This window comes from Eptesicus fuscus, chromosome 22 (assembly GCF_027574615.1).
Source record: "Eptesicus fuscus isolate TK198812 chromosome 22, DD_ASM_mEF_20220401, whole genome shotgun sequence".
Classification (NCBI taxonomy): Eukaryota; Metazoa; Chordata; class Mammalia; order Chiroptera; family Vespertilionidae; genus Eptesicus; species Eptesicus fuscus.
In genome coordinates, this window is record NC_072494.1 from 30,032,856 (window position 1) to 30,057,732 (window position 24,877).

Consider the following 24,877-nt stretch of genomic DNA (forward strand, 5'->3'; position numbering starts at 1 on the left):
CTTCCTTTGCAATATGGATGCCTCTTTATTTGCTTGTCTTATTGCTGTGGCTAGGACTTCCAATATCATGTTCAATAAAAGTGGGGTAAGTAGACATCTTTGTCTTGTTCCTGATCTTAAAGAAAAAGCATTTAGCTTTGCACCACTGAGCATGATATTAGCCGTCGGTTTGCCATATATGGCCTTTCTTAGGTTGAGATATGTTCCCTCTACCCCACTTTGCTGAGAGTTTTTATCAAATGCTTTTTCTGCATCTGTTGATATGATCATGATTTTTATCCATTTTATGTGGTATATCACTTGATTTACAGGTGTAGAATCATCCTTGAATCCTAGGATGAATCCCACTTGATCATGGTGCCTGATCTTTACAATGTATCAGGGAATTCAGTTTTCTAATTTTTTTAAAAATTGATTTCAGAGAGGAAGGGACAGAGAGAAAGAGAAACATCACAGATGAGAGAATCATTGATTGGCTGCCTCCTGCACATCCCCCTAAGGGGGTGGGAGGAGGGCTGGGCGGGATTGAGCCAAAACCTGGGCATGTGCCCTTGGTCAGAATTGAACCTGGGTCTCTATAGTCCCCAGGCTGACCTCTACTCACTGAGCCAAACCGGCTAGGGCTCAGTTTTCTAATATTTTGTTAAGGATTTTTTACATCTAGGTTCATCAGGGCTATTGGCCTACCCTATACTTTTGTTGTCGTGTCTTTGTCTGGTTTGGGAATTAGAATAATGCTAGCTTTATAAAACAAGCTTGGGAGCCTTCTCTCACCTTCAATTTTTTTTAATAGTTTGAGGGTGGTAATTCTTTGAATGTTTGGTAAAATTCACCTGTGAAGCCATCTGGTCCAGAACTTGTTTGTTGGTTTTTTTTTTTGTTTTGTTTTTTACTGCTTTGATTTCATTGGTTGTAATCAGTCTGTTCAGATTTTGTTTCTTCAGAATTCAGTCTTGGAAGATTTTATGTTTCTAGGAATTTATCCATTTCTTCCAGATTGTCTCTAATTTGTTGGCACCTAGTTGTTCATAGTATTTTTTAAAAATATTTTTAAAATTGATTTTTAGAGAGGAAGGAAAAGGGAGAGAGAAAAACATTGATTGGCTGTCTCTTGCACACCCCTTACCAAGGATAGATCCCGCAACTGTGCACGTGCCCTGAATGGGAATGGAACTGACCATCTTTCAGTGCATGGGATGATGCCCAATCAACTGAGCCACACCAGCCAGGGCCATAGAATTTTCTTTTAATCCTTTATATTTCTATGGTATCAGTTGTCACTTCCCATTCATTTCTGATTTTATTTGGGTTTTCTTTTTTTCCTTAATGAGTTGAGTTAAAGGTTTATCAATTTTATGTTTTCAAAGAGTAGCTCTTGGTTTCATTGATCTATTGTTTTTTAAAACTTTATTTCTGCTCAGGTCTTTATTATTTCCTTCTTCCTGCTCACTTTGGATTTTGTTTGTTCTTTTTCTGATTCCTTTAAGTATAAGGTTAGATAGCTTATTTGAGGTTTTTTTTCATGAGGTAGACCTATATTGCTATGAATTTCCTTAGAACTGCTATATCCATAGATTTGGGGTCACTGTGTTTTCATTTGTCTCAGGGCATCTTTCTTTCTGTCTTTATCTTGTTAAGTAGTATTTTATTTAGCCTCTATGTATTTGTGTTTTCCAGTTTCCTTCTTATAACTGATTTCTAACTTCATACCATTGTGATCCAAGAAGATACTTGATATTATTTCAATCTTCTTAAATTTATTGAGACATGTTTTGCATCCTAACATGTGGTTTATCCTGGAAAACAGTCCATATGCACTTGAAAAGAATGTATATTCTGCTGCTTTGGGTGAAGTGATCTAAACATATTAATTAAATCCATTTGGTTTAATTTGTCATTTAAGCACCGCTTCCTTGTTGATTTTCTGTCTGGGTGATCTATCCATTGATGTCAATAGGGTGTTAAAGTCCCCTACTATGTCTGTGTTACTATCTTTCCTTTTACGTCCACCAATATTTGCTTTATAATTTTAGGTGCTCCCACACTGGATGTGAAAATGTTTGTTACGAGGGTTATAGTCTCTTTTTATATTGGTCCTGTGATCATTATGAAATGTCCTTCTTTGTCTCTTGTATAGCCTTGGTTTTAAAGTCTATTTTTCTAAGTATTGCTACCTTTTTTTTTTTTTTGCATTACCATTTTGAATGAAATGTCTTTTTCCATTTCTTTACTTTCAGTCTCCATGTGCCATTTGATCAGAAGTGGGTTTCTCATGGGCAGCATATGTATGGGTCTTGTTTTCTTATCTTTCAGCCAACATTATGTCTTTTGATTGGAGCACTTAGTCCATTTACATTTAAAGTAATTATTGATAGGTATTGGTTACTGCCATTTTATTACTCATATTTTTTATCCTACCACCCCTATTTCTTAAAGAAGTCCCTCTAACATTTCTTGTATTACTAATTTGGTAGTGATGAACTCTTTTAGCTTTTTTTTTTTTTTTCTGGGAAGCTCTTTATCTGTCTACAATTTTATTTTATTTCATTTTTTTAAAATGGCTGCTCTGATGTCTTTAAGAAAATATATTTTTATTGATTTCAGTGAGGAAGGGAAAGAGAGCTAGAATCATCAATGATGAGAGAGAATCACTGATCAGCTGCCTCCTGCACAACCCCACTGGGGATTCAAACCTGCAATATAGGTATGTGCCCTTGACCAGAATTGAACCCAGGACCCTTCAGTCCGCAGGCGGATGCTCTATCCACTGGGCCAAACCAGCTAGGGCTGTCTTACTATTTTAAATGACAGCCTTGCTGGGTAGGTCCTTGCTTTTTATCACTTTAAATATTTCATGCCAATCCCTCTGGTCTGCAAAGTTTCTGTTGAGAAATCAGTTGACAGTCTTGAGAGCTCCCTTGTATGCAATTCACTGCTCTTAAGATTCTCTTTGTCTTTTAACCTTTTAAATTATAATGGTCTTTTTTTAAATCCTCACCTGAGGATATGTTTTATTGAGCTTTTTAGAGAGGAAGGGGCGGGGGGGACGACGACAGGAAGAAACATCAATCAGTTGCCTCCCATATGGGCCCCTACTAGGAATCGAACTGGCAGCCTTTTGGTGTACAGGACTCTCCAACCAACAGCCACCCAGCCAAGGCTATGATGTGTCTTTAGGTGGGACTCTCGGATTAATATGACTATTTCTTTCACCAGGTTAGAGAAGTTTTCAGTCATTATTTCCTCTAATAGGTTTTTAATCCCTTGCTCTCTCTCTTGTCCTTTGGTACTCCTATGATACAAATGTTATGTTTGATGTTGGTCCAGAGGTCCCTCAAACTATTCTCATTTTAAAAATTATTTTTGTGTTCCAATTGGGGTATTTTTTACTGTCTTCCAGATCTGATTCATCCCTCTGCTTTTTCTAATCTGTTGTTGATTCCCTGTAATGCATTCTTCCTATCTCCATTTTTATATTCCATATCTCTCTTCCGAACTTCTCAATGAGTTCATCTATTCTTTCCCTAAGTTCATTGAACATCCTTTGTACTAGTATTTAGAACTCTGCTTCTGGTAGTTTGCATGCCGCTATTTCGTCTTGTCCTATTCTTTTATTTGGTATGTTTCTTTTGTCTCATTTTGGCTGACTCTGCGTGTTTCTTTTTATTAGGTCACAGTCTTGGCAGAGTTATCTTATGTAGTAGGTGCCCTTGAGATGGGTGCTGCAGGGGTGTTCCTTCTGTGTGTTGTGTGCCCTTCTGTTTTGTCTTGATTGCTGTCGGCATGTCAGTGACTACAGCGGATAAACTGCTGTGTGGGTGCAGACTCCATGTAGCAGGAGTTGCTTTAGTGGAGCTCTGGTGTGAACTGAGTCTACCCTTCAGGTGTGCTTTTGTGGAACTGGTTGGGTAGGGATGCTCTGCTTTGAAATGAAGCTGGCCAACAGGTGTCTTGGTTTTGGGAGGGGTGGGGGGCTCCAGGGCAGGCCCATGTTAGCCATTTGTGCCCAGCTTGGGGCCATCTGGTGGGAGCTACAAAGTGATTTAGGGTTGGTTGTCACTTGTGCTGGGTTTGGAGGCATTTGGAAGAGGGTATGCAGCAAACCAAGATTGGCTGCCAGTAGTGCTGGGCAGCACAATGTGAGGTGAGATCTGTGGCTGCTTATTGGAAGCTATGGTCTGAGCTACCATGGCCACAGCTAATTCCCAGCTTGGAGCCACCTAATGGAAATTACAGTGCAAGTTGAGACCAATCTGATTGGTGGTTTGTGGACCTTAAAGTCCACTGTGCAAGCCAAGGCAGATGGCATGGGGCAGAAAAAAAGTATCTTTATTGTTGAAAGTATTACAGGATGTCATCCTCCCCCACCCCCCATTGACTTCCATCACCACACTATTGTCTGTGTCCATGGGATATGCATATAAATTCTTTTGTTAATCTTACCCCCCCCCCCCCGCCCCAATGGGGCAGAGTTTTAAGGACTCACCAACGCAGGAGCATGTGGTGTTAGCAAGGTTAATGGAGAGCTCAGATTTGTACCTACCAGTGCTTCCATTTCAGAAAGCTGCTTTGCCTCTCCAAGTCTTGCCCTGTAGGTCCCTGGTGCAGGCCCCTCAAGGGGAATGCCTGGGACTTCAGCAGCCCTCTTTCTCACTTGGACATAATCCCTGCTGGTTTTCACAGCCAGATGTTATGGGCATTCCTCCTACCTGCACGGGTGAGGGGAACCTCTGCAGTCAAGATATCCCTCCCATCAGACTCCTTATTGTGGCTTCTTTATAACACCTTGGTTATAAGGGTTCTATTCAGCTAGTCTTTGGGTGGTTCTCGATGATGGGTTTTTTTTTTTGTAATTTTAATGTGGGAGAAGGTGAGCACAGTGTTTCTGTAACTGGAAGTCTTGACCAAAGTACTTTTACATGGACCTCTTATAGTTACTATTATAGTCAAGATCACTCTTCTACATACAGAAAGACTGGCCACAAGGTCAGTCTGAGACCATTTTCAGCTGGAATGTATCACTTTCCTAGGCACTAACCAGTCTGTAACTTGCTCTCTCGTCTCTTACACATCAAATGAAAACTTCAAAGTTCGAATAATTTCTCTCTCAAAAAAAACCCCCAACAAATTCAAACTATTTTATATGTTGTTTCAAGTACTTAATTTCAATTCTGAATGTAAGAATGTGGGCTTATAGTTCTGAAGTTATATATGATTTAAGGGGACAGAGGTGCTAATCTATGCAGATTAAGATATAATGATTATTCTTAGTCATGTTTTCTTTCCATTTGTTCCTGGGGCTCAAACTATATACCTAATATATATTCCTATCTAAAAGAGGGCTATTTAGAAGAAATGATGCATTGACTTAGTTATTGGTAGACTAGGATGGCCTTGAATAAAATTATGCTTTTTCTACCTGGCACAAGAAAACCATGACTAATAGAAATAGATGAGCTTTTCCAAACAGAGTAGGTAATATACTCATTAGAAGTAAATGGTAGCTATTATCCTCAAATGACAGGTGGGCTCAAGTACAGTGGTTACTCCCACCTGAAGTTTGAAATAATATATGAATGAGAAGGAAGTGATTTTTAGATTATTTTGTATAATCTATGAAATTCTCAAAAAAAAAAAAAGAGGTAATCACTAAGCACTAAGCCAAGTTCCTAAATGCTGTGTACTATATTTTATTCTCTAAAATATATATTACTGCAAGAACAAAATATTAACAGTATGAGTGATAGGCATATCGTTATGTGAGTTCTCTTTCCATAAGTGAACTATGCTGACTTTAAAATACCACCTTGTTTAAATGGGGAGCTTAAGAAAAACCCCATTGTGCAAGGAGTAGATGAAGAGTAAAGCTCACTATGGAAGCCCATGGTGACAACAATGATTTTTATAAATATTTAAAAAATTAAATTGTACAAAAAGCTTGCCGTTCATTTTCATTAGGGTTTTTAGCACATTGCATTCAAGTGCTACGAGACTGAGGAAGTCTAAGGCTCAGAAAGAAACCAACATAAGATTTCTGATTCATATTAAAATCATAATCTAACCAACCATTAGGGGAAGTTTACCTGGAAATAACTTAAAAGTATTGAGACTTTTAAATCATTATGCTTATTTTTTAAACATGATAATTCTAACTTGGAGAAAATATCTTATTATACGGAATCACATTCAGCTAACCTAAAATGTAATTTAAAATGTCAAATACCTTTGTCTTTCAGCTTTGTATGAACTAGTAAGATCATCGAAAAGCTTGCCATTCATTTCCATTAGGGTTTTCAGCACATTGTAAACCAGTGCTACGATGGTCCTAAAACGAAAAATAAGCCAGTGCTGGGTTATTGATGCCTCTAACAGGAAATGTAACACTATCATCTCTGGAAGGAGTTAAATGTTGGCTGGTTCACTCAATCCGTTTTAGAGATGAAAAGAGGAGATGCTACAGGTCACATAGCCAGTGGTGGTAGAGATGGTCTGATTCCAAACCCTGTCCTCACCCATGTGTCATGCTCAGATTAAACTTTCACTAAAAACGCTATGGTTAACTTCATGTCTGCTCTAGAGTCTCAAACCCCGAGGAACAGCAGCTTTAAAAGGACACGAACCCAGCTGCTGTGGCTCAGCGATTGAGTGCTGACCCAGGAAACAATAGGTCACCAGTAGGGGGCATGCAGGAACAGCCAGTCAATGATGTTTCTCTCTATCCCTCTCCCTTCCTCTAAAAAAATAAAAACAAAACGAACATGATGTCATAGAAGTTAGAATATATGCCATCTAAGCATCACTTATATGACCTTAAGCACTTCAGCTTCTCCCTGCCATAGTGCTACCTGTAGAGATGAGAGTGTTATTAGCAGCAGGTCAACCCAACCTGGCATTCGCAGTCATTTGTGCATCTCCACAAATATTAGCTGGGTCTGACCACATACTGGTCTGGTGCAGAATGTCACACTAGAAAGTCCTACCTTCAGGGAGATTTGTAATTTTAAATTCAAATTAAGAACATACAAACACATGTATATTTACATCTTATAAAGGTATATACTATGTGATGTTAACCTTGGAATAAGTTCCAAATCTGCATAGGCTTTATGTATGAGTTAGGAGAGCAAATGATAAAAAGGTTAAAAAGCCAAAGACACTTACTGATTCCAGTGTTCCTTGGAGATTTTGTACAAACTACCAAACATAATTGGCAGAATTTTATCAATATTCTCCTCAATCAAACTAAGAATATATTCATTATTCCAGAAGTACAATGCCCTTTCTGCAACCTGAAAGAAATATTTATCAATGTCAAAAACAAAAGAGAAAATAAATAGTATAAAATAAAAATGGCTTTGCTGAGTGCATCATACCTGAAAATGAGAACTGGATACACACTTAGATATTTGCTTAAAAAGGGGCTCTTCAATTTTTTTGAACTGTGTTGGTTCAATGACATCTAAGATTTCTTCAATTTCTCCTAAAAACATCACCTAGGTTAAAAAAATTTTTTTAAGAAACATGACAAATTATATGATGTTAATATAGAAAACATTAAACGATTATCTCAGTGGACACAAAAGGACTTGACCGTTATTCTACCAAGTCTCTCTAATCCCCATAGAACAGCTGCTCAGTAGCAGGGCCAAAAGAAACATGGTTTATAGCCCTGAGAGCCAGTGTTTTAATGTACTATTTTTATTGAATCAAACGTACCTCTTTCTGGCTGCATGTTTTTGGCCAAAATTTCAGCAATCCTCTGATCACCTGCAAAAGGAAAAGTTTAGCATGTAATTAAGCAATAAAGTTAGTTCCAGGAAATTTTAAGTAATTGTGATTATATCAATATTCATTCTGAAGTATTATCTAAGTGTATCCCCAGATTTTACTTATAAATGTTTATTGAATGCCTTTGTACCAGATACTGTTCATGATTTTCATAAAGCAGAGAGACCAACATAAGTTATCAATTAGACATATAAATAAAATTTCAATAGCAGTAAGTGCTACTAAGAAAATAAAATATAATAACTGCTGGGCTGAGGAGCGTAGGTTATTTTAGGGAGAAACTAAGGGACAAATAATTCTTGTTATTTAAAACGAAGCACCAGAAAGCTCCCCAATTTATTTAATAGCTAGCATAATCTTGATAACCAAACTATAATACAAATTTTTGCAACTAAGTGAATCCAACAGCATATTAACAGAATACTATCTAGCCAATTATAATTTATTCCAGGATGGTTCCACTCATAGTTGTAGATTATATCTCAAAAAATTTGAACAGTTATTTGATATTTATTCTTATAAAATTTTAGGAAGACAGAACTAAGAATTTATTAGAAGCCATCAGTCATCATTATCAGAAAGCATTATATAATGCTTTCTTTGAAACAGCCTGTAAAACTATCTGGGCCAGGTGCTTTTGTGGAAATAGCCTTTTAGGATTTGTTATAGTTACTGATCTTGTCCAGTAATGAAGAACACTCATTCAAATTAAAATTGGAGAGAACATTGTGCTGGAGCTAATCTAGTAAGATGAAAAGGTTTTGATGAATAACTTTAGAAAGGAATATCAGAATTTATTTCTCTAAGTATGTATTATACATTTTTATAATTTTAAAATAACTATTCTTAAATGGGTAGAAAAAAAATTACTAAAATGAGTAGAAAAATTCAATATATGGTCAGATAAAATCAATATACCTTTATAAAATAAAGTATTAATTATAATCAAATGAAAAATGCCTTTCATAACAAAAACTAATGTATATAAAGAATATAACTGGTAAGAAATGTTTAAGATTTATACAGTGAAAACTATAAAACATCATTGAATATCATGAAAGACTAAGTAGATAAGATGATTCAATATTGTACAGATATTTCTTCTGTACTTAATCTATAAATTTAATATAATTTCAATCAAATGCCAAATGAATTACTATCAATTAGAATAAGTGTTTCTAGTTTCCAAAACTAGAAACACTTATTCTAAAAGCTATAAATGAAAAGCAAATAACCATGAATGGGATGGAGGGAGAGGAGGGAAAATTAATAAGATGATATTGGCATTGAAACTGACAGAAGAGACATAAAATACAGTTATAACTAGACAGACTCGTGTGTGTGTATGTGTATGTATATATATATATATAGTTTAAATATGACAAAGGTGGCATTTCAGTTCCACGGGAAACAGATGAGTTAATTAAATCGTAGTACCTAAGACTGGTGGCTCACCATTTAGGGGAAAAAAAAAATGTAGCTCCTTTGGTAGGCTGACTCCTAATCTCCCAAGATCTTTACTTCTTGAATCCACACTCTTCTGTAATCCTTATGTGTGGGCTGCCCTGGTGACTTCCACTTCACTAGCAGATTCTAAAGCCTTCTCATCTTGCAACTTTGGTAAAGCAACCTGCTATATTTGGAAATGCCCACGTTGACAAGGAATTGAGGGTGGCTGGTGGCCAACAGCCAGCTAGAAACCGAGGCCCTCACTCCAACAGCATGTAAGGAACTGAATTTTCGACAAATGTGCACTCAGAAGCAGATCCTTCCTCATCTGAGCCTTTATATATGAGACTGGACAACACCTCAATTGCAGCCTTTCTTGGTAAGAAACCCTACAGCATAGGACCCAGCTAAGTCATCTCATATAAATCATATCCTGATTCATATGAGATAATGTTTGTTTTAAGCCATTAAATTTTTAAATGTTATTCAGCAATAGAAAATTAATGCAGTTCCTTACCCTTGTCACACACAAATTTCGATTTCAGATGGGATGTGTGTGTGTGTGTGCCCTAATCCCAGACTCTCTGAATGTGATTTATTTGGAAATTGGATCTTTACAGATATAATTAAAAGTTAAAGATCTCAATATAAAGTCACCCTGGGTTATTTGGGTGGGCCCTAAATCCAACAACAAGTGTCCTTTTTAAGAGACATAAAGACAGAAGAGGCAATGGGAGATTGGAGCGCTGCAGCCACAAGCCAAGGAAAACCTGGAGACACCAGAAACTGGAAGAGGCAAGGAAGGGACTTTCCCTAGAGCATCTGGAGGTAATGCAGCCCTACTGACTGACACCTTGATTTTGGACTTCTGGCCTTCAGAACTGTGAGAGAATAATTTCTGTCATTTTAAGCCATCAGGTTTGTGGTAATTCGTCATGGCAGTGCTAGGAAACAATTATAGATGGGATAAAGTTTTTATAGATAGAAACTAAATCCATAAAATAACCAGAATGTGATACTACAGAATATTTTGATCATCTCAAAGATTTTTCTTAGCATGTCAGTATGGCCAGAAGCCATAATGATGAATACATTCCACTACATAAAAATTTTTTTAGTTCTTTAAGGCAAAGTTAGTTAAAAACTATATTCAAAATTAAAGAAAAACTTCAAAGGACACAGAAATATAAATGACCAATAACCATATAAAAGGATGGCTCAATCCCTGTAATAATGAAAAAGCCAATGAAAATATTTCATATCTATTAGGCTAACAAATTTTAATATCAGCAAAAATCTTAAAACTTAATATCCTGCTAGGGTGAGGGAAAACAGGCATCTATATTGTTCAAACTCTGTGGAAGGCAACTTAGAACATGTTAAAATTTCCATGTATTCTTTGGCTAATTGGTTTAAAAAATTTACTTGCAGTAAAATTTTTATTTTGGTATACAGTTCTGAGGGGTTTTGTACACACACATTTTTTTTTGGTAATAAACACCACAGACAGGACACAGCACAAATCCAACCCCCTAAAAGACCCCCCTTCACCCAGCAACATGACTGTAACAATGAGAACTCCCATAATTCAATGCTCATTAATGGAAGATTGATTAAATATGTTAGGGTAATCCAAATGGAATCTGATGCTACCAGTGAACAAAACAATCAGGTTCATAAGGAAAGATATTACATCTCACATTATATTGAGAGATGGGGGGGAAAAAATAAAAAGCACTCTCCCACCATTTGTTTAACCTACACATAAATACAGAAAAATTTTCTAGAAATATATTCACTTATAAGTGTTTACCTCCACATTGTGCTTTCTGATTTTGTATTATGTAAACCAAATTAACACACATTACTTTCATAAACAGAAAGTCATTTCCATTTCAGAAAATAATTTCAATGCAAAATTTAGGTATAGAATGTAAAAATAATAGCCACAGCTTATTTATAATTTTTAGGAAGCTTTGATATGAATGCCAGATTTCTAGGAAATTAATATTAAGGCTGAGACCCAAGTAACATGGCCATAATTTTGGTGCTGGAATAGTCTATGGTAGAAACTGCAAGGTCTCTCATATCTACAGATCTTTATGAATTGAAAAATATTTTTGTCAACTTAGACATTTACATAACTATCTCCTCATCCTGTTTCTATTTCCATTAACCCAACTCATCTAAGGCCAGATTTCTGGCCATCATCCCTCTTTAAAAAGAAACCATCTCCCCTAGCCACCCATGTTAATTTAATATATTTAAATTATATCTGTTTACTACTCACCAACATGAACCGTCAGTTATGTTATAGGCTTTCTTTGTGTCAATTCCAATGAGTTATGGATTTGTATTAAGTTTTAATCCACTTTAGAAACTTATGTGGCTTCATGTACAGAGTGGGCTTTCTAATTCTGATTTTTAAAAAGTATTTTTAGCTGTTTTCAGAAATAACTGCAAGTCTAAAAACTCAAAATATAAGGGAGTGAGTAGCAAAAGCATCTTTTGTTCCTTTACACATACAAAGGTCAAATCAAAGGGAGAATACTAAATACATAAGTTTTCCAAGCACACCTAGGGATAGCAGTTTAAATCCATCAAACCTTCAGCAATCTTTCAAAAACTCTTAGTTTAAATATTCAGATTTAGGATACCTAGAAAGTACTATTAAAATTTTCAGTTCACCAAGTTTTTTTTTTATTCTTTTATACTTTCCTATTTCTCCCTGCCATCTTTTGTTTTTCTTGAATCTTCAGTTAATTTTCATAACATTTTTATTTTCTCCTGAATCTTCATATGATAGTCAAATAGTAAGCAGTAGAATTCAAATAGTGAATTGATATGCTAGTGAATTGATATGCTGATTCATAAAGTAAACAACCTTTATTCCAAGATTATATCTTAAGCTCCAAAGGCAAGGAGATATTTTCAATCCCAATCATGTGGTTTATCATTAATAAGAGGGAAAACGCTATTTGTAAAGACAAAACAAAACTCAAAGGGAATAATTTTGGGACTTCAATGGTATGTTTTAATTTTAAAAGGTAAATGAAGATTAAAAAGATTACCCGTGAAGATAATATGTATATGAAATTTCAGTGTAGTCATTTGATCCTGTCATTACCCATCTCAACTACTATGTTAATATTAATTTATATTTAAGTTATTCAAGACACATAACTCATGAGAACTCCTCTTCCTAACCCTATTCTTTGAATGTAGATTAACCTCTCATTCCTTGTCAATGACTTTAGTTTAAAGTACATTACTACTACTGTTGATAACTCTGTAACGGTATATAACAGTATAAAGAAAGGTACAATGAAATGCTCCAATGTAGACCCAAAACATAAAAATAAATAGACCACTTACTGGTTCTGTTAGTGTTGTATCTTTCTCCAGGAACTGTACAACACAGTAGGCTAACTAAAATGGAAGGGACAGTTTATAAATATTACTGAGTGAAGTAACATTTAGTGATACAGGGTTTTTATATTTAGCTAACAAAAATGACTACCTCATTTTGATGAATTTTACTCTAGCTTAATCTCAATACTATATAAAAATTAGTATACTCACAATTGTGTAACTGTTTCACCTTGAAAGTAACTTCTGAATATAAAGTTAATTGAAGTAAGACTAGAGTTTAACATTTTACCTTTTCAGCATGTATGCCATGCTGATATATTATTCTCTAAGTAGTAATCGAGGAGACTAACTAGGTTATTGCAGCTAAACAGAACACTGCAGTTATGTGGGATTTATTCAATGCCATTTAGTTAAGTAGGTCAGGGCCTGGACTAGAAAAGAGCTTGACATTTTCTTTCCTATGTCTATACTCAATATGCACTGACCTTATTTAATAACACTAAAAATATTTTAAATTATAAAATTTTATTTTGGGCAACTTAAAAAGCAAATTGCTTAAATATACTTAAAATTGCCACCTCAGTACTTCTCAATTTCTCTGCCTTTATATCAGTCTTTGAAACAATATTCATTTAACTTGAAAGTTTTCTGAAGCTTACCTGAGCATGAAACAAAGCTAATCCTTTTGCAGTATGCATAGGAATAAGAACCTTCATTAGAAATTGTTTATGTTCTGCTTTCAGTGGCAATGCAAAGCCATTGATAATACTGGAGGGAAAAAAAGGCAGGGGGAAGGGTTAAGTAGTTACTACTTTATTTCTAAAAGTTATAGCCATGAGTACATAAGGAACTGTGCTCTGCTTCAATCCTGGTGTTGAATTACTTGCTCATCTTCAAACTACTTTAGGCAGACTATTACTATGAAGTCTTTAAATCATTCAATGATCCCAAGAGTAAACTAGGACTACCAATTAATGTTCCAGTGAGTAATTTCTATCTTCATTTCCTATATAAGCTTATCACTTTATGCACTGTTGCCTTTATTTTTTTCATCCCTAAAGCCAGAATCAATATCACAATAATAAGCATTTTTAATATTTCTGAAGTAAATGGGTTGTTTCTCTTACTTTATTGAAGGATCTTAAACTAAGAAGTAATTCTCTCCATGGTCATTCTGTTAACTACTAAAGATTTTAGCTTCCTCTAGTACAAATACAGGGGTCTAAACGTTTCTCAAGTTAATAAGGAAGGCGAAATGTTCATGTAAACTAAAATCAAAGGCTGTACAATCTTCTAAAAAGAATAGGTGGATTAAGAATGGTCTATCAACATATGAACAAGAATTCTTACAACTTCATCAAAAGATTCACTGTAGCTTATTTCATCTCTTCCCAATCAGATCCTATAAATTTCTGAGGCAGTCTGGCAAGATAAGGCATAAAATATGCCACAACTTCAAAAGCAAGAAGCCTATTCTGAAACAGATGTCTTGCATGGCAGTACTTTAAAAATGCTGACCCTCCCAAGAAAACTATAATAAGAATTCAGTTGAGAAACGATGTCTTGCAGTCTATATTTAAGTATAATTTCTCCAACCCCAGCTAAGATTTTAACACATAAGACATTCAAACTTACTTAATTCTTAAAAAGAACAAGAAAAAATAAAACACAAAACTGACCTACCTTCCTAATATTTCCAGGAGTTCAGCAACACCATTGAAATGTTCTGTTTCGTATATAAACCTGAATTTAAAATAAAGATAGTTTTCTGATATTTTGTTTTTCATTACATCCAAGAGAAAGGCAGAAATAAACCCCCAAGGGTAACTATAAGAACTGTACAAGAATGCTGTAAGAATTCCTTGTAAACGGTTTTTCCCCAAATCAGTTACTTCTCAGCAAGCTTATAAAAGAAAGTCTATTTCCTACTAAACCAGATACTTAAAAACAAACAAAACAAAACAAAAAAGGATATGTTTATTGATTTTAGAGAGAGGAAGGAGGGAGAAATATTGACTGGTCGCCTCCCTCATGTGCCCTGACAGGGAATGAAACCCACAACCTTTTAGTATGTGGGATGACACTCCAACCACTGAGTCACCTGGCCAGAGCTAAACCAGATACTTTTAAATATTTCATATTTAAGCATATACTTTTGTTAAAACTTGCTATATGTTAAGATAATCTTTCACCTGGAATATTTTATTTTACTTAAAAATTTTTGAGAAAGATGGGTTTCCTCGAGGAAATACTTTAAAATAGGAAATCTTACTCAGGAAAATCCAAGAGAAAAGAACCCACATATAATAAAGCCACCATTATTCAGAATTCTCTAAACCTAAAGTACACAGGCTGCCTAGCTTTCCAAGATTAAGATCACCCTTAAAGCAGGGAGGCAAATTCAAAGAAACACAAGACAAAGGAAGGATGACACAGAACTGGAGAGAGATGCTCTTCTGTAGTTGTTACAATGTGGAAATGCTAGCCTAATATTGCCAGATCTTCAATTTAAAACAAACATACCAAACCTAAGTGTGAGTATTAAAGTGAAATCTCCTACTGTGAGGCAACTAAATAGACTATCACTTATAAAGTAGCTAAAAGGTAGATCCCATATAAATTTAAATACCTTTATCAGAAAATCAAATGAAAGTACTTCCAAGAGCTACTGATTTAAATAGTTCTTACAAAATTTTCAAACAAAAGAACTCAAGGAAATAGATAATTAGACAAATTCTCCTCACAATAAATCTTACACGTGAATAACAGTATTATCTATTAAAAATTTAATTACTATTATCCACATAGATGAAAAGTAGGTTATACATTTCTACAAAGTTAGAGGCAAGCAAACGATGTCCACACAATGGGCTAAAAATGACTCAAATACTAGCAGTTAAATTTCCAAATTTCAGATGTTAAATTAACCTAAAGCAACTGGAATAAAAAGAAAATATGAAAGGGGGTAAAAAGCACTATATATGAATATATGACCAATTTACCTGAGGAAAATGTTATTAATTTGTTTTCTGATGAATGCTCTTAATCCAAGAAATTTCCCATAAATTCGATGCAGAACAGTCTTCAGGAAGTCACGTTCTCTGGGATCTTCACTATCAAAAAGTTCCAGGAGCTTTAAAAAAAAGCTGAGAAATTACTTTTTAAAAATAATCAAGCTAAAACTTCTCTTTATTCTAATACTGATTTTAGATAACCCATGAACCTTTTTTTTTAATTTAAAGATTCTGCCTTATATTGGTTTTAGTCTTGCTAACTAGTGAAGCTAAAGAAAAGCTTAGGGAGAATTTCTCTTCACTTATTTCATTTCAAAAAGTGTACCTTTTTTGCCCTGCCACTCATTTTAAAATTCTATCCCACTCTTAACTTACTAAACATGGCCCATAACTTTACAGTGTTGCAATTTAAGAGTTTTTAATGCTTTTTGATAGTAAGTCAAAATTACATGCAAAAATCCTAAAACTTGTAGATTGCAAGTCATTAAATAAATGAAGTTAAAATACATGTGCACATGTGTATTTCCGATTTTCTAAAAAGATTCACACAAACCAAGGCTTTTTGTGTGTGTGTGTGATTTTACACTAAAAAAAATTTAAGAGTCACCATGCCAACAGCTCAAAAATTGTTATTTAGTTAATAGGATAAATTATTGTAGATACATGTTAACAGTGTGGAGATCATTCATGAAATAGCACAAATAAAAGATAAGACCACAGATTTTTATTTAAAGTCAGCTAAGCAGCCCTGGCCAGGTGGTTCAGTTGGCTGGAGCATCATCCCATACACCAAAAAAGGTGATGGGTTTGATTCTGGGTCAGGGCACATACCCAGTCAGAGTGTATTCGGGAGGCAACCGATTGATGTTTCTTTCTTACATCGATGTTTCACTCTCTCCCTCTCTATCTAAAATAGCTGGAAAAGTTTAAGCCAGTTCAAATTGACCAAATCATCATTTTCCTATACACAACTCTTTAGCAAAGGTAGGATAAAAGAAATCTTCAAAAAAAAGTCAAAAACTCACATTTTTAAAGTGGTACAGAAACTGAATTTCTTCTGCCAAAAAACATATTACTATATTTTAAATGAAACTGGAGTTCTTAGGAAAAATTATAATCTCTCTTGAAGAATGAAGTTGTCAAGGAATTTTGTTCTGTACTTTGGTATTGATAATTATAGTTAAAATCGCAAGCTCTGAACATCATTTGAAGTTCTTTTTTCATTCTGTCTTGAATTACATGTAATTGTGTACATATATATCTCTTCTACTAGAGTTAATATTTTTTGAGGATAGTGATGCCTTTTGTCGATTTATATTCCCCTAAACAAGTTTCTTGCTTAGTTTCCGTTCTTTGTTCATGAGTTTATGAAAGTACTGTATGAGGTTCCAGTAAAACTATCTTTGGAACATGAGAATTTGTGTTAATGTAACTAAGAAGTTCAGTTCAAATTATTTTAATTAAAAATGACTAAACTACTCACTTAACACACTCATATGCAAGTTTTTGATGATGAGTTACTTTGAAGATATGCTTTCAAATTAATAACAGTGGCCCTTAATTAAGGTGGTCATGTCTAATTCAAGTTGATCCTTGGGGAAAATATTTAGAGAACAGTTGTTAGCAAAGTGTCAAATCTATTTAAAGAAACCTATTTTGAAATATAACCTATATAAATTTATTGAAATAATATAATATTAACACAATGAAACACATACAAAACTAGTACTCAGGAAACTTTCTTATTCTGGCACTGATACTTTTATCTAACTGTGCTTTTAAGAGTAATTTATAACCCATGAGCCTATTTCTTCATTGATAAAATGAGGATTGAAACCAATTCTTTTTGTTTTTTTAAGAAAAGATCAGAGGTCAAGAGTGTAGTTCAAATCCTGATTGTGCCATCTACTGACTGAAATTGGACATGGTCAAGCTCTTTATATATATGGACAGTGCTTGGCACATATAATGTACTCAATAATTCTTACCTTCCTTCTTTCTTCTGAAACTCTTATGATTTGAACATAACCTGAAACTATACAATTATTTTCTTCTCTTGAAAAAATGAATTGTCCAAATTTATACCTTAGACTCTAAGACTTAATATTTATCACCTAATCAAATAATTTCAAAATCCAGAAGCAGAGAATCCCCATACATACTATGTAATAAAACAACACACTAGGAATACCTCAGTGAAGTGATCTGTGAAAGCAGTCATACAAACTGCTAGAAAACAAATGACTGGGCTTTGGCTTCTCAGCTAATTCAGGCATTTAGAGTAAAGGTGGAAAATGGGTCCCACTATACCAGTTTTTATTCTTGTTCCCCTTAAAATCTACTGAATAATCTAGCTCTACACTGAGGAAACACTAAGGCATTTGTTCCTCTCAACCTGCTATTATTTTAAATACAATTTAACATGGCATTACTAGAATTCCTTATTATACCATACTAGAGGCATTCGTGCACCCGTGGGGTCCCTCAGCCTGGCCTGCACCCTCTTGCAATCCGGGACCCCTCGGGGGATGTTGGACTGCCAGTATTGGCCTGATCATCGCAGGCCAGCCCAGACTGTGGGGATCAGGCTGAAACCGGCAGTCTGACATCCCCTGAGGGATGTGTGTGAAGTGGCAGGTGGCCAGGGAGGAGTCCAAGCCTGGGCCAGGTGGTCCTGCTCATCCCAGCCTTGCTGTGCCTGCCACCGCCGCTTGGTAGTCCTGCCACAGAGGCGGAAGAGGCTCGCGATGCCCCAGCTGCATTTCCCAGCCATGAGCCTGGAATCTGGTGCCCGTTGGTCAGCTGAGCGCGCTCCTGCTGTGGGAGTGCACTGACCACCAGGGGGCAGCTCCTGTGTTGAGAGTCTGCCCCCTGGTAGTGCGCGGTCGCTTAGGCTTTTATATATATAGATTCACAGCAATTAGTTAGAATACTTTATATGAGGGTCGGGGATAGTTATAAATAACCAAAAATGAACTCCAAATATGTGTAACTCATGTTTATAATCTTTATCATAGGGAATACACATGGTGGGAGAGGGTAGGAAGGGTTCTTGTAATTTTAATCCTAGCCTCAGCGGTGAGTTCATTGATTCCCTTTTATCTTATCTTTCTTTAAAATGCAAATAACTCAAATTCCTAATGATACTTACATACCTACAAGTATTTCAAAAGAGAAAAATTTGGTCTACCTCACAATTTTGTCTAGGGCCAGCCAATTCTACATAGTTAAAAAGAGGTCTTTATATTGTTTAAAAGATTTTGAAAATAAAAATAAAAATGAACACATTTTGAGAAATTAATTTTGAGTATGTAGGTTCTAAAAATAACAATAACCAATTTATAAAAAGAAAGAAGGTATCACATATGTTTAACTTTATCTCCTTTTCTTCTTAAAGGTCCTATTTTATCTGTGGTTTAGGAATTGGATGGCTAGAATGCCTAAGGAGGGAAGGGGAAAGGAACAGGGAAAGGTTATTGATGCTTTATGATAGGAAAGTAGTCTAATGGCCCAACTGCTAAAAATGATCCCATTTCCATTTTCCCCTGTCATTTCAACAGCACAATGCTTAAAACATGTCAAGGTCAAGTTCAAAGGCTTAAAATTAAAAAGTAAGGTGTACAATTGTCACCAAATTTTCTCATATCACAGAAAGGTTTGCTTTTCTGATCTTTACAAAATAACTGGGAATCTAGGATTGGATTGGTTAATTTGATTGACTTCATTAGAAGTTAATCCTTTCTCTTTAAAATACTCTTGCATTCTCAAAGCTACTTAATTTTTATCCTAATTGGCAAGAATTGTAAGTGCTGTTAAACTGAAATATTAAAGTTTTGAAAGACTGGACAAGGGAGATAGATCAACCAAAGGACTTGTGTGCTTGCATATGAGCCTAACCAGTGATCACGGACAACAGGGGGAGGGGGGCATGCATGTGGGGAGTTTTGGGAAGGGAACGGGGGAGGGGTTGATGACAAATATGTGATACCTTAATAAAGTAATTAAAAAAAATAAAAATAAAAAAAAGTTTTGAAAGACTATTTTAATCACAACTTAATCATTGCTAAGGTGAACATAAGAAAATTTAAGACATAAGAATGCCTTACCTGTTGTACAAATTTCTGATCAATGTATCGCTTTGCAATGCTAGGCTGGAAATCAGGGCTTTCCAAAAATCTTAAGAAGAATTCATACACCAACTATGAGAGAAAATCAAATAAAAGTTAAGATGATGCCAAAAAATACTATGCTAAGTTAATGTCATACCAAAAACACACCTCCCTTATCAACAAGTAGGGAAATTTTGGATCTCATTAGAAAAGTAGTAAGTTGTAACAGTTTTTTAAAACTAAATATACACAATTTGGGCTCATAAGCCGTAAATTTTGAGAATTGTAATAGCTTTGTAATTGCAATAGCTTTATATCACTCATTGAAATTTTAGATTACAGGAGCTAGAAAATAAACATGGTCCCTATTAAATATTTAATTAAGAAGACTACTTTGCAGCCCATATTCACTGGGAAAATATTCTTTCTCCAGTGGACCACTAAACTACCTCAATTTAATCTCCAGAGTTTGTTAAATACAGAAGAACTCCATCCAGATAAGAATAAACAGGATTGTAAAGGGCAGTGTATAAATAACAATAAAGTAAAATAAAAAATCCTCAGGTCTTTATTTAAAACTATAATAGGGGGAAAAGAGTTAAATTGAAACCAGCATACCTTGTCCACACTTGGGAAATAATGAACCAAATTATATACAGAGCTCAGGAAGGAATGTCTGTTCACCACAGTGAATAAACTAGCAGTTACAGCAGGCCTTCTACTTAACAAGTGCCAGGATCTTAAAAGTAACAGCAAACCCGACCAGTGTGGCTCAGTGGTTGAGCACTGACCTATGAAACAGAAGGTCACGGTTCAATTCCCGGTCAGGGAACATGCCTGGGTTGCAGGCTTGATCCCTAGTGGCAGGGGGTCGGGCGGGGGGGTGGGGGGGAGGGAACGGTGCAGGAGGCAGCTGATCGATGATTCTCTCTCATCATTGATGTTTCTATCTCTCCTTTCACTTTCTCTCTGAAATCAATAAAAATATAAAATTTCTAAAAGGTAATAGCAAATGTTCACTTGCTGCCACCAATCAGAAAAATACTTGCCTCCATTCAGTCAACTTGCCTCCATTACACCTACTCTATCTTTCAAGGAGAAAGGCAAATACACTGAAGTTTTTGTTGTTGTTGTAATCATAACAGCTATGAAAGTATAGCCCAAAATGTGCCTCAATTTATTAGCCATTAAACTACATATCAATCTAGCACCCTAAAAATAAAAAATAAAGGATTCGATCCCAAAGTAAAAATAGTCATCCAATAAACATTTAGGCCACATTTCTGTGCCACTAAAGAAGTGATAAAAAGTGATTAAAAAATAATGAAAAATAATGCACAATCTGCCTGTATTCCAGGCCAATACAGCAGCCAAAGCCTCCCTAATTATCTAAAACAGAAGTGGGGAATATCCGGCCCACAGAATCATTTGGTCTGGCCCTGCTGAGGCATTAGGGGTGAGGTAATGAAATGTCTGACCAAATATAGCAGGCTAATTTTTAAGTTGATAATTGTGTATAGCCCTCGAATGATCCAAATGGCCTTTGGCAGAAAAAAAGGTTCACCCCTGATCTAAAAGGTATACAGAAAATTACTCTTTTTTTTTTTTTTTTTAAAGAGTATGTTTTTTATTCATTTGAGAGAGAAACATCAATTGGTAAGCTGCATCCTGTATGCCACCTACTGGATATCGAGCCCACAACCTGGCATGTGTCATGACTGGGAATCCAACCAGCGTGGGACTACGTTCAACCAACTGAACCACATAAGCCAGGGCAGAAAATTACTCTTGTTGGTCCTCAATAAATATAAAGTAATAATACTTAGGGGGAAAAACTGTTGCTCATTAATAATCATGAAATACTATAAGACATGACTAATCTCCAATTACTAAAACGACGTTTCTTTTGTCCCTTCTTTTGTTTATTCCATTCTTCCATTGCTCATTAGCATTTCCATTACAGTGTGAAAAAGTAAAGAGATACTAGTAAACGGAAAATTAGTACATTTTTAGGAAATTCATGAAAAGGACTAGAGGAACAGAAATTTGAAAGGTTTTGAAATTGTGCTTATTCTCTCATAATTAAATTTAATGTTTGTTTTTCGTCCTGTCAAATTAATTTCTAGCATCAAGGATTTAATAAGTTAAATGTAAACTTTTAGTACAAAACAAAAACTTTTGGTGAACTGATTCAAAGTACATTAACAACAAGGAAAGAAACTCTCCTTGAACAAATTTCTTCAGTGCTGCAACTCTCCATAATCCCATTTATCAGAGTAGTTTTAATAGTCCATTCTAAAAAACGACAAGTAATGATGTAGCAACAATATACTGACAAATCTATAAATCAGCTCACTTAGTATTAAGTAGTTTCTGAGTTCCTAACCATCTAATGGCCAAATTTCAGAACTGTATACCATATTTTAGTTACTAGAAAGATTTTAAACTATAAATATATATATGTAATTAGGGCAGACCATTAAGTCAGAGGATCATGAATGAATGTAAATTTCTTACATGTGTATCTGTGTATTTGTTTTGGGAGAAAACTCAACTTATAAAAATCTTATTCTGAAAGCAATTCACCACCTCCTAAAATGTTAAGAACTATTAGTTTCAGAAAATTTATTTGAAATCTCAAACCATATCATTGAAAAATAGAAAGCATACTGTTTATTTGGCTGAATTTCCAGTGTTGATTTCCACAGGCAGATAAAAATATCTTAATCTTTCACTAGTCCTGGGACTCTTGTCCATTTTATTTAGATTTTTATTTGCTAGACAGAGTGAATAAATTAATAATGAGGCAGACTATTAAAGTGTCACAAATAGTTTATAATATAAATTTATTTTTCTTGTCTTTTATAATAAAAAAAAAACAAACAAACACCTAAAATGACCTCTAAAAAATAAGTCCTGGCAAAATAAAAAAACACACAAGATAATCTGAATATCTAGCTCCCACATATACAGCAGGGTTCCCCTCTACCTCCCAGGGACTATATTAAAAATAGCTGATGTTGCTAATTATCCATCCTATTGTCATTAAAAAATATCATTTTTCATTTTATTCAAGACAAATTCTCACCTCCAAGCATTCTACCCTGTAGCAGGCTAACCTAACACCCATTCCCTTCCCCTTGTCTGTTTCTAATACTGAAGCTAGAAAAATTAAATATTCACTGTCAGTCTGCCTTACAGCTAGCGTAATGGAAAAAGGAAAAAGAAAAACTAAAAACAATCCAACAGGCCCCAGCCAGGTGGCTCAGTTGGTTGGAGCCTCGCCCCGTACACCAAAAAGGTTGCAGGTTTGATCCCCAGTCTGGAGATCAAACATACAGGAGGCAAATAATAGATGTTTCTCTCTCATACAGATATTTCTCTCTCTTGGTTTTTTTTTTTGTGTGTGTGTGTGTGAGAGAGAGAGAGAGAAAGCCACAACAATCCAAGAGAATGAAGAAATATTTTTAAAAAATGGTTTCCAAGAGAAAGTGAGAGATGCAGAGGCAAAGAAGAGCCAACATATAAATAGCAGGCATCCCCAAGAAGAAAGACAAAACAGTGGAACAAAAGATGTATTAAAAACTATTATTGAAAAAAAACTTTTTAGAAATAAAAGTGGACTTTTTTTAGTAAAGAGCACTATTTAACTGGAAAATTCGCCTAGAAAAATCACCACTTATGTACATGGTAGGCAAAAGTTGGTTTACAGTTGTGAGTATAACACAGTTTATTCTTATATTATTTATTAATTGTATTATTTTCCATATGAACAACTGTAAACCTACTTTTGCCCCACCCTGTATAGTCTGGTAAAGTTATTGGCCATTAAAGGAAAAACATTCTTTGGGCATCCAGGCAAAATTACCAAGTCTTTATAGAAGGGAAAGAAAATCAGACTGAAATCAGAAGACAACAGAACAACATACTTAAGGTACTCAAGAAAAAAAAAAATGACCCTAGGATTTTATATCAAATCAAATTTATCTTTAAAAATAAAAGGTATAGCCCTAACCGGTTTGGCTCAGTGGATAGAGCGTCAGCCTGCGGACTGAAAGGTCCCAGGTTCGATTCTGGTCAAGGCATGTACCTTGGTTGCGGGCACATCCCCAGTAGGAGGTGTGCAGGAGGCAGCTGATTGATGTTTCTCTCTCATCAGTGTTTCTAACTCTCCTTCTCCCTTCCTCTCTGTAAAAAATCAATAAAATATATTTTTAAAAAAATAAAAAATAAAAGCTATAAAGACAAACTGGTATTAAACATGCAAGTACTCATGGAATAATGTTCCCATGAGCCCTTCTACTAAAGAATGAGCTCCAAATTTCCAAGAAATGACTAGAGAAACTTTGACATAAAGAATTATGGTAAACATTAAAAATGTTACCTGTAGGACTAATAACAAATGATGGGTATAAAGGTGACAGAATAGTATACAATTCGTTATATGTTCTAGCTATGTAGGTATCATGCAACTCTCAAAAATAGGGAGTTGGGGGAAGGGATGGAAAAGAGTATATGGAAAGTAGAAGCTTCAAAGTGCCATATACGTATTTACTCTGAGATTAAAATGATACTAACTTTATATTAGACTAAAGGCCTATGCATGAAATTTGTGCAAGAGTAGGCCTTCTTTCCCCAGCTGCCAGCACCAGCTTCCCTCTGGCACCCGGGCCTCCCTCTGGCTGCCGGCAGGCACCCAGGACCTGGGCTTCCCCTTTCCCCACCCCGGCAGGCATCCGGGACTCAGGCTTCCCTCACTGCCCTGGCGACGTCCTAATTACCATATTACGCTTTTATTATTATAGACTAGAGGCCCAGTGCACGAAATTCGTGCGTGGGAGGGTGTCCCCTCAGCCCAGCCTGCACCCTCTCCAATCCGGGACCCCTCGGAGGATGTCTGACTGCCCGTTTAGGCCCGATCATGGGGACAATCTAGGACCACTGGCTCCTAACTGCTCATCTGCCTGCCTGCCTGATCACCCCTAACTGCCCACCCCTGCTGGTCTGCCCCCCTGCCAGCCTGGTTGCCCCTTACTGCCCCCCCCCCTGCCTGGTCACCCCTCACTGCCCCCCTCTGCCAGCCTGGTCTCCCCTCACTGCCCCCGCTGCCGGCCTAGTCGCCCCACACAGCCTGTTTGGTTGTCC

General features: G+C 35.7%; 1 protein-coding gene across 2 annotated transcripts in view; it reads right to left on the minus strand.

The window, feature by feature from the left end:
* The window catches only part of PPP2R5A (protein phosphatase 2 regulatory subunit B'alpha), a 74,326-nt gene that overhangs the window by 3,404 nt on the left and 46,045 nt on the right, over positions 1-24,877 (minus strand). For both annotated transcript variants that reach the window (XM_054711405.1, XM_008145986.3), the window contains exons 4-12: positions 19,730-19,822; positions 15,612-15,742; positions 14,293-14,352; positions 13,269-13,377; positions 12,613-12,666; positions 7,717-7,767; positions 7,374-7,493; positions 7,162-7,289; positions 6,224-6,325 (exon numbers count right to left, since the gene is read on the minus strand). In XM_054711405.1, coding sequence (XP_054567380.1) covers positions 6,224-6,325; positions 7,162-7,289; positions 7,374-7,493; positions 7,717-7,767; positions 12,613-12,666; positions 13,269-13,377; positions 14,293-14,352; positions 15,612-15,742; positions 19,730-19,822 — 848 coding nt within the window. The remainder of the gene's footprint in view (positions 1-6,223; positions 6,326-7,161; positions 7,290-7,373; positions 7,494-7,716; positions 7,768-12,612; positions 12,667-13,268; positions 13,378-14,292; positions 14,353-15,611; positions 15,743-19,729; positions 19,823-24,877) is intronic.